The 17,566-nt window shown below is 48.0% G+C and overlaps 2 protein-coding genes across 3 annotated transcripts; one reads left to right on the top strand and one right to left on the bottom strand.

The window, feature by feature from the left end:
• Positions 1 to 69: 69 nt before the first annotated feature.
• On the bottom strand, positions 70 to 12,534 carry DRC7 (dynein regulatory complex subunit 7). Its single transcript, XM_072346503.1, has 18 exons — positions 12,436 to 12,534; positions 11,851 to 11,994; positions 11,236 to 11,410; positions 10,630 to 10,755; positions 9,597 to 9,791; positions 9,164 to 9,298; positions 8,638 to 8,850; positions 7,872 to 8,000; positions 7,113 to 7,200; positions 6,680 to 6,808; positions 6,298 to 6,426; positions 5,443 to 5,669; positions 4,394 to 4,606; positions 3,379 to 3,489; positions 2,296 to 2,406; positions 1,244 to 1,438; positions 660 to 799; positions 70 to 511 (listed from the first exon to the last, which is right to left on the bottom strand). Exons 1-18 carry the CDS (start codon positions 12,447 to 12,449, stop codon positions 421 to 423), a joined length of 2,565 nt encoding a protein of 854 aa, XP_072202604.1. The 5' UTR covers positions 12,450 to 12,534; the 3' UTR covers positions 70 to 420.
• A 963-nt stretch (positions 12,535 to 13,497) lies between these two features.
• LOC140257295 (pancreatic secretory granule membrane major glycoprotein GP2-like) lies at positions 13,498 to 17,566 on the top strand. Of its 2 annotated transcripts, none has more exons than XM_072346505.1 (9): positions 13,498 to 13,677; positions 14,601 to 14,667; positions 14,836 to 15,003; positions 15,430 to 15,635; positions 16,001 to 16,161; positions 16,511 to 16,756; positions 16,841 to 17,000; positions 17,206 to 17,350; positions 17,430 to 17,566. In XM_072346505.1, the coding sequence occupies exons 1-9, from the start codon at positions 13,624 to 13,626 to the stop codon at positions 17,528 to 17,530; spliced, it is 1,308 nt and encodes a 435-aa protein (XP_072202606.1). In that variant the 5' UTR covers positions 13,498 to 13,623; the 3' UTR covers positions 17,531 to 17,566. The 2 variants fall into 2 exon arrangements, with proteins under 2 accessions (XP_072202606.1, XP_072202607.1); XM_072346506.1 differs by having other exon boundaries at positions 13,636 to 13,677; positions 14,584 to 14,667; positions 15,413 to 15,635.

The following is a 17,566-nucleotide window of genomic DNA, read 5'->3' on the forward strand; positions in this document are numbered from 1 at the left end:
CCAGCCAATACGGAGGCGCGGAGCTGGGCTGCTTCCTGAGCTTCACGTTTGCGGGCTGGAACTGGGTGATGTTGGAGGTGCTTTTGAAGCCAGGCCGTTCTGTGATTCAATAAGAGCTTTCTGTCTATGTGACCCTAGCAGCTTTGGGGTCTTGCATAAATACCAGCACGTGGCAACACACTAACTGGGTGCTGTTTCTTGGTATCAAGGAATGATTATTAGCCAAGAAAGCGGATTGTCTGAGACAGCAGGTGGTACAAGTTCATTAAAACCCCATTGAATTCCAGAGAGATGCACAAAGACTGAGAGCAGAACCTGATGAGGATGCAAGTAGGAAATCCTCTCCACCATCTCTAAGGCTGCTTTTAACTGACTCCAGCCCCAATTCCCAGTGTCTGATCTGAAGGAACGAAGAAGCAATCAGGCATGACCGAGGTGCTCTGCCAGCCGAGGGTCGTTGCGCAGTTTCTCTTCAAGAGCGAGGTACTTCTGTGGCGCTGTCTGCTTTTCCCTAGGACAAGAAGGGGAATTATCAGAGGGAAGCTGCAGCAGGACATGGAATGTTTTACAGAACAGCTGCACTGCTCAGGAACTAGGAACGCTGACTGGTAAACCTCCCTGTTCCCCTGGGTGCTTTTCAAGTCATCATTCCCAGTTACCTTTCGAGTCTTAGTGCTAGAATGTGGATACGAAACATGGTTTCAGAGTAACCAGCGAGGAAGTCAGCCTCCTCCTTCTCACTGAGCTGATTCTGCTTTGCTTGAAACTGCTGGTTCTTCTTCTGCAGCTCTTCTACCTCCTGTTGAGAGAGTGGCAAGGAGTCAGGGTAATAGAAAGGAGAGTGAGGAGCATAGATACGCAGAAGTGCAACCTGGAGTTCAGGGAGCCACAAACAAGAGCTGCTTTATTTTCATGAGAGGCAGTGAGTCCGAGGTGAGGTCTCACAGAGGATGAAAACAAGTGGACCAGTGAGAGGCTGCAAGACCAGAATGCGTTGCTTCACTATAGTTAAGAAGCACTGGAGAACCAAATCAGTTCTGCTTGAAACAAGGACTAAAGTTGACCCTGGAGCTATTCCATTCTTTGATCTCACATGTCCATGACAAAATGACACAGCTGAGTCTAGGGCTCCCTTAAAGGTAAAGGAGTTTTGTTCCCTGTCACGATGAGATGTGTATTACCCTCCTGCCAGTGCAAAACCGACTTCAGTTACGTGCACATCATGGAGCAAGGCTGGGAATACCTTTTCAAAATGAGCTTGGATGATATTGGCCTTAGAAACCAGGCGATTCTTAAAATCACTCAGGCAGTCGTCTCTGAGGCGAAGGGCCTGTTTTTTGGTCACTTTCTCCGGATTGCCAATTTGAATAAGAAAAGGTGCCAGATAATCCAGATCCTGTCCTGTTTGTCCTGGGAACTCATCCTCCTTTGCTTTCATCTGGAGGGGGAAAGACAAAAAGAGTCAGGACCCCATCTGCTTGTTTCCCAACCACCCTACGATAAGGCAAAATAAAAGCAAAGGCCTACATTCCTTCGACCCTATGGTGCAAGTGATGTTTCCTTTTGCTATAGTTTGACCAAAACTGTAGCTTTTCATGAGTTGTACAATATCAATGTGTTCTTCATTCTGTCATTTATTCTTTATCGCCTTTTTTAATATCTTTCCTAATTTCCTTGACTGCAGAGATTTATCTTTCATAAAATGTGCAAGAAAGGGCTCCAAAAAAGGCATTTGGATTTGGACAGGATATCTTGAGTGCTATTAATTTGTAGGCTGGCAAATAGCTGATTCTTGGACCTTTGCCTCTGTTTGTGTTTCACGCCAGATGTCTGGCATGTAAAACCTACGATCACCTCTTATAACCTCTCCAATCAGGAAAGTTCAGTCTAAAAATCATTCACGAGAAGCACACAGGAGACCTGAAAAAGCTGCAAGTAATTCTTCTTGAAGTTTTTTTTGTGTTTGCTCACAACATTCATAAAGTAATAATTCCCCCCCCCCCCCCCAATCCCTATTATCATTAAAATAATTAACAAGGATTAGTTATTAAACTGTTACCTAAATAAAGTAAAACAACTTTTTTTTCCCTCTGATGTGGGGTTTTCCAGAGAGCCAGAAGGTCATAACATGGCCATGTTATATTTCCAACTTGTACCTGCTAGGGATCTGGCCCTGAATCTCTTAATAACACTAACAGATCTTCAGAGCTAATTTGTCAGATAGAAAATGCTTACTCTGGATTTAATTAATTTGCATGCATGTAATTAATACCGGGATTAGAAAAGTCTACCTACCATGGCTTCGTACTCTTGTCTTTTCTTTTCATTCCTCTCTGTATCATATATTGAAGCTGACAATTTAATGTCTGCTTCTTCATTCTCGCGGGCCTCCAGAATTTTTAGCAGCTTTGAAACAATCAGAAGAAAGACAGCTCAGCTTTCCCACCAAGTGCCAGCACTTCTACATGCTAACAGAGCAGCTGCTTGCGTACCACAACTGTAGCACAAGTTTAAATGTATCCCAGACCTTTATGAATAACGTTCATATACTGCTAAGTCAACCTGATCGTTTTGAAACTGTGATGCCTTTTGCTTTGTCTCTACAGGATACACAGCACAAACAACAGGGATGTTTTGTCTGCGAATACATCAAGACTAAGACATTGGGTAAGGTAATTCAGGAGGTCACAGTTTACGCTCTTCACAATACTGAAAAACATTGCAAGCTTTTTCTCAGCTATTATGAATATCCTGCATGCCGTTATTATGCGTTCCTCCCCAGGGGTTTTTCCTCCACAGAAAAACAATTAAAAACCCAACCAAATCCAATAGCTCTGTCTCCACTTGCTAGAATGACTGAATTTATTCTGAAGTGACTACAGAAACTTCTAAGAATGTGAATTTGTTACAGCAGTCACAGTGTAACAGTACAAGCAATGTATTTTGTGGACCATTTCCCTACAGTTGTTCCTACCAAAAAAAACCCACAACCTTATATTATTGTTATGGTTTCCTGGAAATGCCTTGCAATTAGATTACATTACATACGACATCCTTTCTTTTTTGTTTCATTCCCAGGCAAGAAAACAAACAGATCTACTCCTGGATGCCTCAATTCACACGCTGTTATTTCTCTCTGAAACCATTTCCATCTCTGAGGACAAACAGAGCAAGACTGGGAAAGTGTGTCCCTCTCCACATACAAGACCTGTACTGAACAAGGGATGGGTTGCAAACTTGGTCATTCAGCACGCAGACCAGCTTCACAACACCAGAGTTTTATTTTTATCACAGCCTAAGCTGAATGAGGCTTCAGCAACCTGTTAAATGAAACCACTCCTGACCACGCTGACAGCAGTGAGGACAGCTTCCTATTACCTCTGCTTGAGATCTCCGGACTTGTTGCTTCAGCTGTTTCTCTTCCTCTGTTAGCTCTTGCAACAATTTGTACAGGTGGACCAGCTTTGTGCGCTGCTCAGGGAACCCCGCCTGGAAGCAGATAAGCTAGTGAAAGGCAGTATTGTTGTCTGGGTGCACGGGACCAAGTACTTTGCAAACATAAACTGGCACCATTCTGCTAAGTCAATATAAGGACACTGCTTTACATCATAAAAACATCCAACCCACTGTCAATAGTTGACTGCAGTTCACCTAGACTTTGAGTCCATCGGTAAAGCCAGCCAGATTGCATGTCCTGCACCTCTTTGATGATATTTGTGTTATTTGGCTGAGACTGTTTTTACAGGGTTAGAGATGAAACAACAGCACTCCAGCAGTTGCATCTCCCCACCAGAAATATAAATTAAGAAATATATATTCATAGTGTATATATCTTTGTAACCCGATTTCCAATGTGTAACTGTGCAGCGTCACAATGTACAGGCAGACATCTGCTTCTGACTACAAACTCACATCAGAGATGTTAATGAAGTGACCCCTCAATGAATGAGAGAATTTGGCCTAATGACAGTACTTTCCTTTTTGGGGATATATTTTATTTAAGGCTATCTGTCTACCTATCTATCAGCAATAAAGAAGGCCTCAGTACCTTGCCTGAATTTGCAGAGTAAACTGGGGGTGATTTAAACAACAGTGTGACCCAGGATTTGTGATCCATGGCAGAAATTGAGTTAAAATCTGCTCCTGCTTCTCTGCTATAGTCTCTTAAAGAGAGAACAGAAAAGGAAATTTCAACTTCCCTGCCACGAATCTGCAGGATTGAGACAAGTGGCTGCTGAATCAGCATCTTGCAAGATCTCAGTGGCCATATAAACTACCTGATGAGCAGATGGAGGAGAGGCTGAGCATGAATATGTCATGCCATGCTTCCACTGACATTACACCTATCCTTTGTGTCCCCATGCACCTTGATATAGGTAGATTTTCTCCATACCTGGTATGTGATGCACATTTCTGGGGTCATGATTTCGCTTTGCTTCCTATAGCTATCTGCTGGTTTGAAGAAGTCCTTCTTTGAGGCTGTGATGTATTTATCCTTGAGGTGGTATGTCAGCTGGATCACATCTTCTTCGATCAGAAAGACACGTTCTGCTACGTCTTCATCAGCAGGCTTTTGTGGGTTTCTGTGGAAACACTCCGTGATTTGCTGAACGAAGAGAAAGAGATGGAAGTGAGTTGGACTACAGAGAAAAATGGCAACATTTGCAGAGAGTTAAATCAAGGCTCAAGACAAAAACTGGGCCTTTTTGCCCAATTTGGACCGTAACAGCTACTCCTAAAGCCTTGGCCCATGGTTGGACCCTGAGAAAAAAAAAACTACAAAGCTGCTTAAAGCAATACAGACTCCCATTTGTGGAGCTGAGCATGCTCTTCAAGTTCGAAGTTGAGATGCATCTCAGACTGATGGAGCAAGGTATGCTGAGCACAACAAAATATCCCAGATTCCCCAACAAAAGGGTCAAAAAAAGCACCTTGGGTATTGACCCAAAGGCCATGGCATGGCTCTGCCGTGGCAGATGAAGTGTCTGAGCCATACCACCAGATGTCAGGTTTCCTCTCTCGTCTGTTCTCCAAACCAGACTTGGCTGGACAGAGGTACCTGTTTGTAACTGCATTAAGGGACACTTTGTCAGCATTGCAGAACATTAGTTTGGGGCCAGAACAAAATAGTTGGGAGCCTTGTGAAAATTTCCTTCCCAAATCATAATTAAGCTATTTTTCTTTCCTCTGACACACATTTTCCAGGTCATAATTTCCTAGTTTCATTTGAGTTCTCAATGTGTTTTGAGACAAATGCACACACTGTGGCTCTGTCAACCAAGCGATTGAAAGACACAACAGCTGAACAAGACTCAGACGCTTCATCTGGACTTTTGCCTTGGTTGTGTCCACTCAGAATGAACCTAAGGCCCCAGGCAGCGTGTTTTGCAATGTATAAATATCACTGTGACAGATATTTTTCTGTTCCTGTCTTGGCCGTACCACTATAGGCCGGGAGTTAACATCATCTCTGGTGCCAACCAAAGTTACTTTCTTTTTTTTAGTGCGAAACTCTGTGTGCTGGAAGTACTTGAAGTCATCTCGCCCCACGAAGTACTCTTTCATCTCGTTGTCACTTTCAGCAAGTTTCTGGAGGCCATCGACTCGTGTCTCAGTGTAGAACTCCATCACACGTTCAGTCTGTGGGCTCATTGACTTATAGGTGTGTACTAAGGACACAAAAGAGATTGCATATGTTTTCACAACTGGTCACCACAATACTAGTGAACACAGGCACACACAGAGGAAATCTCACTTTCTTGAGCAGGCAATCACAGCCTGAACCTCTGATTAATCAGCTGAGGCAAGTGTCGGGTCAGCTGTGGGAGCACAGGTGAGAGTAATGTAGCTGTGCTCCTGGAAGGGATGGAGCTTGACTCCACCTCCTCTAGACCTCATTTAAGGGCTGACCACCACTAAGGCAGCATCTCTTGGAGATTGCTTCCTGGTGGAGACTGCCTCAGCATTTCCCAGTGAAGACATCCATATTGGTGAGTTTTTCCTCATAAATAACCTTTTGAATATCTGTTAACCATCTTTGTTACCATCTTTGTATCATTCCACCTTACACTGGTAAAAGTATATATCACTATATATGATGCAGATGTCACATTCTGTTATGCTGGGAAAGCGCTGCCTAGGACTGGAAGCACAACCAACCCAATTTTCTACTCTCAGAGACCATACTATTAATCTATGCAATTCATCCTAGGTGTTTTCAGCCTTTTTGCTTTGAGCTTTTGCAACTGCTAGAATAGATTCCCATGATGTCTTGGTTGCCCAGATGAACCAGAATACCTTTGAGACCAAAGGGGTGTCCTGGGCTGAAGTACTCTGTGGTCTGCTCTGTTTGTTTATTCACTTCTCTCCTATCCAACATGTCTTCACGGTTTTTGAACCACTCTCTCACTTCTGCTGCGTTGGTATCTGGCAGGAGACATGCAATTTCACAGCCTTACATCACCCAGTTGGAAGTGGTAGCATTCATCTGATATCTGTGCAAGCAGCCCACATAGTTACTAGAATTGGCTCTGTGCACTGGGGCACTTTATAGATGAATCCTAATAGATGAATTCTCATCTACTTTGATGGCTTATACCATAAAAAGACTTGTTTGTCAACAGAAACTAAAGTCACCAGCTCAGGGGGGGAGAAGGTGAGGTAAATTCCATCCTCTTACAGTATGAGTCTGCGTAGATGGTGAGGCGTTTCACCAGCCCATTTCCATTGGAGTATGGTGCCCATTTCTCTAGTTTTGCCTTCTTGTACAGGGTTACTTTCCTTCCCTGGGAACAGCGGCTCTCAAACTCTGCAGTAGGCAAGGGAGGTGTCAGAAAGATTGGCAGGCAGTCCCATATGCATAGTGGTACCAGAAAGCTCATCCCAGGCAAAATCATTCAGTTAGCAGCAAAAGTGTGTGTGTCTATGAGGACTTCCCACCCACAATGAGACAGAGCATAGCTGGTACATTCAAACCAATAGCAAGTGCATGCCTTGATCTGCTGCACTTTGCTGCTGTACCTTAAACATCCTGAAGGTGGAATTCTTGAGTGAGACAAATGTCCCAGATCTACTAAAAGCTGGAAGGCGAGCAAAAGGCAAAGAATGAGCACCTTTGGGAGATATCTGAATTGGAGCTACCCATGACAGTGGCATGGTGAATCTTATCTCCTCCTCCTCCTCCTCCTCTTCTTCGTCCTCCTGTTGAAACAGAAAGTTTCATTTTTGATGATTTCTCTGACTGTGCCGGGAGGCCTTCTGGTTCTGGAGAATGCACTGCAGCAATCAGAGAGCAACTCACACGAGACCACGTTTGATCCTGCGCAACACAGTGGCACAGTTATGTGCTGTATCAATCACACACGGCCTGAGGACAGGAGCAAGCAGCATGCTGCCGTTTATAGGGAAGGAGAGCTTTATTGCATCCTCGCATTCTTGATAGCACATCTTATTCCAAGCCTAATGAAATGTGGCTAACGCTTATGCTGGACAGGTTATGGATGTGACTTTTGCCATTCAAACTAATGACCAGCTTATTTTATACAGACCATGGAAGAAGTTTTGATCCCTGGTGAAGAACATAAGCTGTGAAGATTAGATATGAGGAGGGAATGTATTGTTATCAGTGTTTCTCTATAGTGCTGTGCTGGTGTAATGCCTGCTTTATCGTATTTTGTTCTTCCAGCAAGATAACATAACATTTATACGTACTTTATTTCTACATTTGGTTGGCAGCTCGTAGGAGCTGTTTGCTGACCAGCAGAGAGAGGATGTCCAAAAAATTTTTTGGTTTAATTTTATTTTTCTGAAATTCCTTTGTCCCAAAGGTCAGTGCACTGGAAGGCTGAGTGCTAACCATTCAGGTCACTCACCGTGTCATCCATGTTCCTATCAAACAGCTCTTTTTCCTTCTCGGCTCCCAGAAGCCGCTGAAGAGGCTTGTCAGACTCTGAAAGCATAACTTCCCAGTGGACAATGTCACTCAAATCAAAGACAAGATCCTAGGCCAAACAGAAGACATCCACAAAAATACAGAGCAGCTTCAAGGGTGTGACACTACATTCAACACTGCTTCCTCACACCTGCAGACTCTGGACGCCCTGGATCCCAGTGAGGTTGAGCTCATCAGATCCCTGGCTCACTGGTGGGACCCCAAAGACTGGCTCTGTGCCTGGAAGGCTGCAGGTCCTTTTCCTCATGGTACCTCTGCCTTGGCCAGCATCCATGACCCCAGAGTCATCCAGGTGGGCCCAAAGTGACTCTGATTCAGCCCCTCTCCTTCCAGCCTTTCCACCAGCTGGGCTATAGCTAATGTGTGAGAAGAGCCAAATCAAGATCTTTCCTAGCCTGAGATGTACTTAACAGATTTTATCCTACAAGTTATTGCTGGGAGAATGGTTGTCCAGCCAGCCTTCAAAGCTGATATTCCAGCATTGTGGAGGATTAATAGGTATGATCCATATTTGCTAGCTCAGAGAGTGGGGTGCCAGGAATTAGCTCCAGGTACCAGGCCTGATGTCTAGAATTACACACCCAGAGCCAGTGCAGGGGAATACTGGATCACCGCTGATTTTGGACTTCCTCGGGGCTCAGCCTGACTGTCCCTTTGAGGTGCATGGGTATTTAAGAGCTCATTACCTTGCAGCCATTCTGGCAGTCCTGCATGTTCACCCAGTAGTTCTTGTGGTTCCAGACACTCTCAATCCCAAGGAACTGCTCATCGGAGGTGCTGTGGCTGTTCCCCGTGAAGGGATCAATGAAGAAAGTTTCGGGAACCTCTCTCTTGCCAGACAGAACCAGAACCCATGCATGGACCCGTAAGCCACATAAACGGTCACACGTGGGCTCTTCCTGTAGTCCAGAAGACAGAACAGTAATTAGAGCTACTTTATTGACACTTTAGTCCAATCCACCAGCAATCTTATTCTTTCCCCTAATGACCTCCAAACCCTTAATGCTCTTCAGAACAGTAGTGTAGTACATGCTTAGCATATATTCCTCTGCTAGCACACACTGTGTTTCCAGAAACCGTGTGTTCATAGCCAGAATCTGAGTTGTAATCTACTGCGTGGAGGGTAGTGAGCTCCTTTCTAAGGTCAGCTATTACCAATGTCTCAACTCTTGCTAATGGAGTTTGAGAGTAGAGTAGCCCTTGCTAACTCACCATGCTCATCTCTTTTTCCTTTTTCTCAGTTTCTGCTTTCTTCTTGGCCTCCTGCTGAAGCTCAAACTTGCTGCGCGCGTCTGGGAGGGATTTAACTCTATACTTGCTAGACTTCTTCACTTCTTCTTTTGGGCCCTGCCTCCACCAAAGCAAGAAATTACTGTTAAACCCAGCAGGAATCAAGAAAAGGGAGAAAGCACGGGCAAACTGTTGCCCTTTTTAAATGAGTAACGTGATTAGAAAGCAAACGGGCAGTGTGGCTGGGCGCCCCACAGCCTGCCATCACACTCATTCTTATCACATGTTGGACGCACCAGAGATGCCAGCTTCACTGGCCTCCAGTGTGCTTTGTCTTTCTCACCAATGTCACGGTTTTCTTATCAGAACCAGACACCCAGGCTCCCCCCTGCCTGCTCGCTGCAGATCTCCTCACCTCCTGTGGCTTCCTGAGCAGTGGGCATTCCTCCAGAGTTTCATCCAAGCTGCATATGCTGTGGGTGGCATACCCATTCACACAGTAGGCATCGTACCCAGCTCCAATCAGCATGGAGCACAGCAGCACACTGAAGTCAAAGCAGTTCCCTCGCTGGTACTTCAGGATGGTGGTTGGGGAATAGAGTGAACTGGGCTTGAAAGAAAGGGATATCTGTTCACAGTGCTTGTTTTCTGAAGCTGAAACGCCCCAGGAAGGGAGAATGAGAGAGAGAGGGCATTGCTCATATCCCTGGGCACTGCATCCATAGGGAGTCTGTTAAAATGAAACTCGTGCATAAACCATAGACTCTAAAAGTTCCTTCCAAAGCAATCTGGAGAAATTCTGACCCTAAATCTTGTGCAAATTTAACCATAGAGAGAGATGGGCAGGACAAGTTTGCCAGGTGCTGAGAATCTAATGCTAACCACAATACCAGAATGGGGATCATCTCCATTTCTAGCTGGTCTGCCTGCAGCATTTCAAAGCGAAACACCCAGAACCTAAATTATGGCACAAAGGGAACTTACTTCCTTTTGGCCCTCGCTCCCCAGGCAAAGGGAACAATAAGCAAAGTAAATAGAGAGAGATTCTACTCGCACCATCTATGCCCAGATATCAGACTGAACCTTAGGTTTGATCAGTCTTTGTTCTCTAAATCAAGCCACATTCTTGACACGTATCTCTTGAGCCCTTGGGACTCTTGGGACACACGTGGCATGGGGCTCATGTCAACTCTTTGGAGCACAATGAAGGATATCAGCAGTCCTTGCTAACAAAGACTGGATGGTCCCTTTGCTTTTGCTGGTTTATAGCACCCTGAGGATATTGGCATCACCTCTTCTTGCCACTCTAGGGAGATTGCCCAAGTAACTGTGGGGTGCTGGAGGGACAAAAGGACTTTGTAATCCCAGCCCCTTGAGTTTCCATGTTGTGTCCTTCTGTCACCTCCATCACGGAGCTCTTTCTGTAGGGACTGCAGCCCCTTTCTTACCGGTGTGAGAGGGCACTTGAGAGGCTCCATAGTGAGATAGTCAGAGACAAAGCTGGCACAGCCATCCCAGTGATACAGCTCTGTGTAAGGCAGCAAGGTTGGCCTCACTGTTGTGCTCACAAACTTCTGTAATGCAAGAAGAGGACTTTGATTAGCCAACAGATCTCTGGTGCAGTTTTCTGTCCAAAGCCATCCTCAGACAACCGCTGGATGTTGCAGTTTATATTCAGGACTTCCCTGGAGCACATCAACACGCCGATGGTACACCTCATCACCATTCAGAACTGGAAATGCACGGAGTTAAGAGACTTCATGCTGGTAGACACTTCTGTTTGTTTGTGCCTAAAAATTCAAGCTAATCTCAGCCACATTACAGATGTGAGCCAGGTATCTTAGTTTTCATGTGAGACAGATAGCTACTGTGCTTTCTGGCTTCTATATCCTCTGGCATCTATTTATATATTTATTTTGCCTTGTATGACTTTTATATAATAGATGTTGGAGGGAGCTGATCTAAAGAAGCAATTCCACACATTCAGAGGAGCAACAGGGCCATAACTAGACACAAACTGTGCAGCTTGGGGCCATCTCCACACCACCCTTTACCTCCACGCCACATTCGTTGACTGGGTGCAGGAAGAGCGGCTTGCGTTCAGGGCAGAGGTGAGTGAACTGCTTGTGGTAATGGTCAGCAATGCGCAGCATCTTCTTTTCCCTTGGGGAATTCATCTTGTATGAGTCTGGTAACTGGGATGTGTCAATGCTGTTCCAGTCAAAATCCCTTGAGAGGCAGAAGGAGGCAGAGAAACACAGATAATAAAGTGAGGAGCAACTTAGATAGGATGATCTGCTATCAAAACACAGGAGGGGCTCTCTGCTGGAAAAAATGGGGCTCAAATCCAAGAAGACATCATTTAAAGTGGGCATGATTTTGCCATAGCCAAGCTTCTCTGGAGTGACGGTGAGCTAATGTAGACCAAGAGGACTAGGGGATGTTTATACAGTGTTTTGATACAACACTGAATGGATGGAAAATGAAGTGATTTATTTTGTCTTGTTCACAGAGATCAACAGCTCGCCAGGCTTACAGAAACTTGCGCTCCCCACCCTGCCTTGCACAAACAAGCCTCAGCACCAGCTACAAGCATGCAGCTTCCCTATGGACCCTGCTGTGGGACTGTCTCTGCTCATCCCAGTGACTGACACAAACGTGCAACTTACGGTACGTCACTTGAACAGCAGACTTGTTCCACAGACAGCTTCGTCTCCAGGTCGTGAAGCTCACTGCTGTCCTCCAAAGCCTTCGGCTCTTCTTCCTTTTGCTCCTCTTCTTCTTTCTCCTCTAGGACTTCCATTTCGCTTCCTCTACAGAAAGACATGCAACCAGGTGAGACCAGGTGTATAGCAGCACCAAAACCCTTGCACTTGGGGCATGATGACTCCCATCTCTGTGACTGTCAGGTTCAAGCACTGAACTTGAGTTCAGCACGGGCAGGTGGAACACAGGTCACGGGGCAGCCAGGGAGATGGGGATTAGTTTGGTGACAGCCATGCCACAGCCTCAGGTCCTGTTGTGGTCCTCCAAGGGCCCCAGCCAGGGCTGCTGGGCAGGGGGTTGTTTGTAGCTGCCTCAGCAGCCTCCAAGGCCGCAGCGCTGCTCCTATCGCCTGTTTACATTTCAGGGAGGCTGGGGGGCATCCATTTCCCTCCCTGCGGTCAGGCTGACCCACTGTGGAGCAGATGGGGCACGATGGACCTTGTGTCTGGGGGCATGAAGGGGGGGAATCCCGGGGCCAAGCACCGCACCCAGCCTCTGCCATCCCGCAGGGTCCCCGCAGCCGCTTCAGCCCCGCAGCTCCGTCCCTTGCACGGCTTCGCGGCCGGGCCTGGTCACCATGGCAACGCCCACGCACCCAGCAGCCTTGGCGCGGCCTGCGGCCTCCCCCGGCGCCCAACCCAGGGCCTCCTCCGCCCTATGGAGGCAATAGGCCCCGAGCTGCCCCCGGGTCCCTCAGCCTTCTCGCCTGCCCCAGCTTTTCTCATCGCTCACTTCAGTACCTCCGTACACAGCCTGGCTGTGGCAGGTGCTCATCAGCCCCATAGCTAATGGGCTGGGAGCTGTGGGCCTCGGCCTGGCTTTGGGCCTGGGTCTGGGCCTCAGCCTGGGCCTACTCTGCCCACTCCAGGCTTCAGGACTGCCCCAAAACTCATGGGTTGCACTGCTTTTACATGTCGCAGGAGGCTTGTTTGTTTGAGTGGTGGTTCTTTGGATGGACAGCTGCTAAGCACTGCTTCATTTCTGTGTTTTCTCTGTGTTAAGACAAGCCTGCCCTGCTCCCAGGGGGTGCCCACAGCAGTGAAGGCTCCTGAGGACACACCGGGACAGTGGGGTGTGCCATGAACAGTGCTGGGCATGCAGACAAACCACAGTCAGGTGTTTTAAATCATTCTCCGCTGAGTGCTTTCTGTAACCAGCAGTTTATGCAGCATATCAAGTAGCATCGCTTTGAGTGAACGCTATCGTTACCGTTTCACAAAGCATGGAGGGACCGAGCCCTTATCCCCATGTCTGTCATAGCATCTCTCACCAGATCTGAGATTTCAGAAGTCACCAAAAACCAGAGCACATGAGTTTGTGGATGGGAAACCATGTACGAAGCACACAGTTATTTGCCTCTGCAAGTACCACTATGAGATCTGCTGCTCTTGCTGAGGCAAAGCAGGTGCCACAGCAGCAGGTGGGTGCATAAAACCCCGGGAAGCAGGGGATGGTGCAGACATAGAGATATTGCAAACGCTGCTCCTGCTTGGAGTTCCACCAGGGCTGTGATTTGGGTCAGCGTTCACCAGCCCTGAGCTAATCAGAAGGACACACTTTCGGAGGGCACTTTCCTCCCCGTCTGCTGCTGGCTCTTGTGCAATCGCAGAGGCAGCGTGTTTGCATGGGGGAGCGATGAGCTGCTGGGAGGTGATATAAGGCAGGCAGCCGGAAGCATGAGAAGGACCCAGCTGGCTGCGGGTGGGCAAGTGTGGAGTGGTCTGGCAATGGTGAGTAGGATGAGAGAGGTGGGAGCTTTGTGTTGGGGATGTATGCTGTCCTTGGGCTGGTGGGCAGGATGAGAGCAGCTGGGAGCTTTGTGTTGAGGCTACTGCAGCCATGGGTGGCACCTCTCGGAGGAGGTTTGCAGAGCGGCCCGAGGTGGTTGTGCCAAGCTGGAACAGCCCTGCATTTGCTGGCAGCGTGGTTCTGGCAGCAGCAGGAGCCAGATTTGCACTGAAGCTGGAGGACCATGCAGTGGGGCCATAGCCCGCTCTGCAGATGGGGCTTTACATCCCCAGGGCTTTGCATCCTCCTTGCTCAGATTTCTGGTGGTTGCAGCTGCTCAGGACAGGGCTGAGGGAATAAATAATTTGCTGCTAGACTAGAGTCTGGCAGTCCAATGCTTTTGGCTTTGGCATTGCCCTGCTGTGGGGACATGTGCAGCCAGCATCCCCAAGTGACTCATATCCACAGTTCTGATAAGGGTCCTGGGCTTATCCAGCACCACGTCATTAATTTCTCTAAAGAAACCTATTGTCTGACTTTATCTGTGTCTTCATGACATCAATTTTAGTTATGTTCAAGGTTTGATTCTTTTCTTTTAAGCCTGTTGTCTCTCCTGTTGTGGATATGGGTTACTGGAAAGGCAAGGACGGCTTCGTAAGCCTTAAATCTTCAGATCAGAACTATGATTGGAAAGGTTAGAGGGAAACTCCTTTTCTCTTTTGGGAGCCTGAGCTGGGAGGATTGCTGTTTTGGCCCTTTGGGATAGGAAATTACTTCATATCATTGAACTTATAGTTTTTGGAGGAAATGCAGTATAGAAATTATTGTACCCATGTTTGAGGGCTGGCTCTGAGTGATTGCCAACACCTCTGCAACGAGGACCTGCTAAAAACCTACATTACCCAAAGCTTGATTGTTCTTACAGGAAGGGACTGTGACATATTTGCTGCTGCTCTCTGCCCTGCGCCTGGCTGGCTGTGAAGGCAACAAGAGTGAGTCTCCTTGTATGCTGCCCTGTGCAGTTATAGACAGGGATATGGAAAGGAGAGGTCAGAGCCTCTTCAGCCCTTGTGAGCAGTGGGGTGAGCTTTGCTCCCATGTCTCTCAAAGGTTAGATGTTCCTGCTGTATTTCAGCTTGCTTGCATTGCCTTCCCTGCAGGTGAGCTGGTAAGCCCGCACAGCTCGAGGGGAAGGTTTACCCTGCGTGCCAAGAGGAGCTCAGATGCCTGCATGCCCAACCCATGCCAGCACCATGGGAGCTGCCAGGTGATAGAGGACAGACCCATCTGCAGCTGCAAACCTGGCTTCACAGGGGCATTCTGCCAAGGTAAGGCTTGGGGTGCTGGCAAGCTCAGTTTGCCCACAGGCACCAAAGGGAAAGGTGATGGGCAGGGTGGTGTTGCTGCCCTTTTCCCTTGGCAGACTGCAGAATTCTATAGACAGCCTGCCCCAAAGACCCGTGATATCTGCCTGTGGTGTCTTGAGCTTGAGGGTTGCGTCCATTCAAAGTAGCAGCAGTTGTAGACTTGTGCAGACTTAGGCAATTAGCAGTAAATGTCAGATCCTCATTAACTCCAGCTCATTTCCAAAGGTATTGCTTTCTCTCAGTGTCTCTGAAGACCCCTACCAGCAGCCTCCCACAGGGTTGGGATGAGGGTCTGTTGAGCTCAATAGGGCTGTGTCATCCCATAGCTGACTTAGGGCTCCTTCAGGCATCTTCCTTATCGCTATTGCAGATGGCTTTTTCCCCCAGATGTGGTACTGAAGTTGGCCTGTGAGGAAGAGCACATGAAGATGATGGTGAGAAAGGAGGTGTTTGAACTATTGAAAATCCCCCGGGAACTTGTCCACTTGAAGAACCAGGCATGCAAAGTTTCAGAAAGGGAAGAGGAGGGTGAGCTGTTTTTTGCAGCCACTCTTACAGGTGAAAACCACACTGCCTGTGGATCGATAATTCAGGTGAGGATTTAGCACAGAGCCTCTCTGAATAGCTCTGGAGCCAAGAGAGGAACAGATCTGCTGAGCAGGGACAGCCCTGGAGGCTTTTCCTTTTTTATCTGGCACTGTGAAGCTCTCTTTCCCCTTGGGAGGCTTCCCTGGGGGCTGTTAGAAAGCTCTTCTGCCTCTACGAAACCACTGCTGGCAGCACATATTAACTTGTGCAGCGGAGCGTGGAAGTCTCAGTGTGCTCTTTAGGAGCCTTCAGCTTTCTGGCAGGATCCTCTGAGCTCTGCAGACCTGTCTATAGTCAGTACATCGCTTAATTCATTAGAATGTGCTGTACTCTGTACGGGGGCTTAGGCATGGTTTCTTTGTCGTTCCAGCAAAACAGCTCCCATGTGTCATACTCCAACGTCATTGAGACAGCGAAGGAAGCACACAGGGGTGTGATCTCCAGGAGCTTTCAGCTGGAGGTGCATTTCTCCTGCGTCTACGCCTATGAACAGGTGGTGAAGATGCCATTTGCTCTCATCCCTGTCGACAAGTGAGTGGTCCCTCTTCACCTTGCTGCTGAGAGGATGTATTCAAGCTTGTGGGAAAATAGATGCCTTTGAGATGATCTGCAGAGGCCATGGGGAGCCACCAAAGAGCTCTGAGAGCAATATCACATCAGGGTGCTTCTCTTTCTCTTCCCCAAGAGGGCCCCGTGGTAGTTTTTCAGAATAAGGTTTGGGCCTTGGATAGGGGCACATGTAATCTGCCTTTCTCCTACCTCCATCCGTGCCTAGTTGGGCCAGCTCCACATGGGATCTGGGGTCAGCGAACATGAAGAGCCTGTGCCAGCACTGCTGACCTGACATGGCTGTTCGTGAGCTCTCCTTCTCTCCTCACAGGCTGGTACAGTTCATGGTCAGAGAAGGGCACTTCAACGTCAGCATGAGACTGTACAAGACCGCATCCTACCTCGAGCCCTACCACCTGTCAGCTGCGGCCGTGCCCATCACAGACACACTCTATGTCATGCTGAAGATAGAAGGGCAGCACCAGCTCCGGTACTTCCTGCTGAGTGTGGAGGACTGCTGGGCCACACCAAGTGCAGATCCCTACCAGGATGTGCGACATGAGCTCATTGAGCAGGGGTGAGCATTCCTGGTCTCCTTGCTGTGGGCGTCCCAGGCAAGGGGCACTTTTTTTTGCCTGCTGACCATACTATTTCCCCCCAGGTGTCCCCATGATGAGACAGTGACATACCTAAATACCATTGGAGAGAGCACCACAGCCAAGTTCAGCTTCCAGATGTTTCAGTTTGTAGGGTACCCCGAGGTGTTCCTGCACTGCCGTGTCCGGCTGTGTCTCCCTGATGGCCCTGAGCCCTGTGCCAAGGTGAGTGACCTGGGGAGAAGCAGGTTAAGGCTCTTTTGGCAGTCAGCTTCTTCCCCATGTTCTGGGGCTTGCCATTCTTCTAGGCTGCACCTGGCTGTGCCTGTACTGGGGCAGAGCACCAGTGCAGCCTGTCCCCCTGGCAGGCACTAATCCCACAGGCAGGCTTCTTCCCTCCCCTCTTCCTTTCCTTTTACTCTGTTAACAGCAATGTCCCACTCTCTGGAGGAGCAAGCGAGCACTGCCAGATGACTACAATAAAATTGTCTCCTATGGACCCATCCACCTGCTGGCTGCTCCTTCCCTGAGAGTGGAGAGCCATCATCCCAGGGCTGACCAACAGGAGCTGAAGGGTACGTATGCCACTCTTGGGAGGATCAGGGCCAGCTTGAGAGACCCAGACCAGTTGGCAATATTTCTTCTCATTGATAGGACCCAGCCTGTGGCTCCCTGGGATCCTCATCCTGCTGTGTGTGCTTGGTGTGCTCACCGTGGTTGCTGTAGCTGTCAGCATCAGAAGACGGATGGTGTAGAAAATAGCCAGTTCCAAATAAATGTGGCGGTGGCAG

This window comes from Excalfactoria chinensis, chromosome 11 (assembly GCF_039878825.1).
Source record: "Excalfactoria chinensis isolate bCotChi1 chromosome 11, bCotChi1.hap2, whole genome shotgun sequence".
In the NCBI taxonomy this organism is placed as follows: Eukaryota; Metazoa; Chordata; class Aves; order Galliformes; family Phasianidae; genus Excalfactoria; species Excalfactoria chinensis.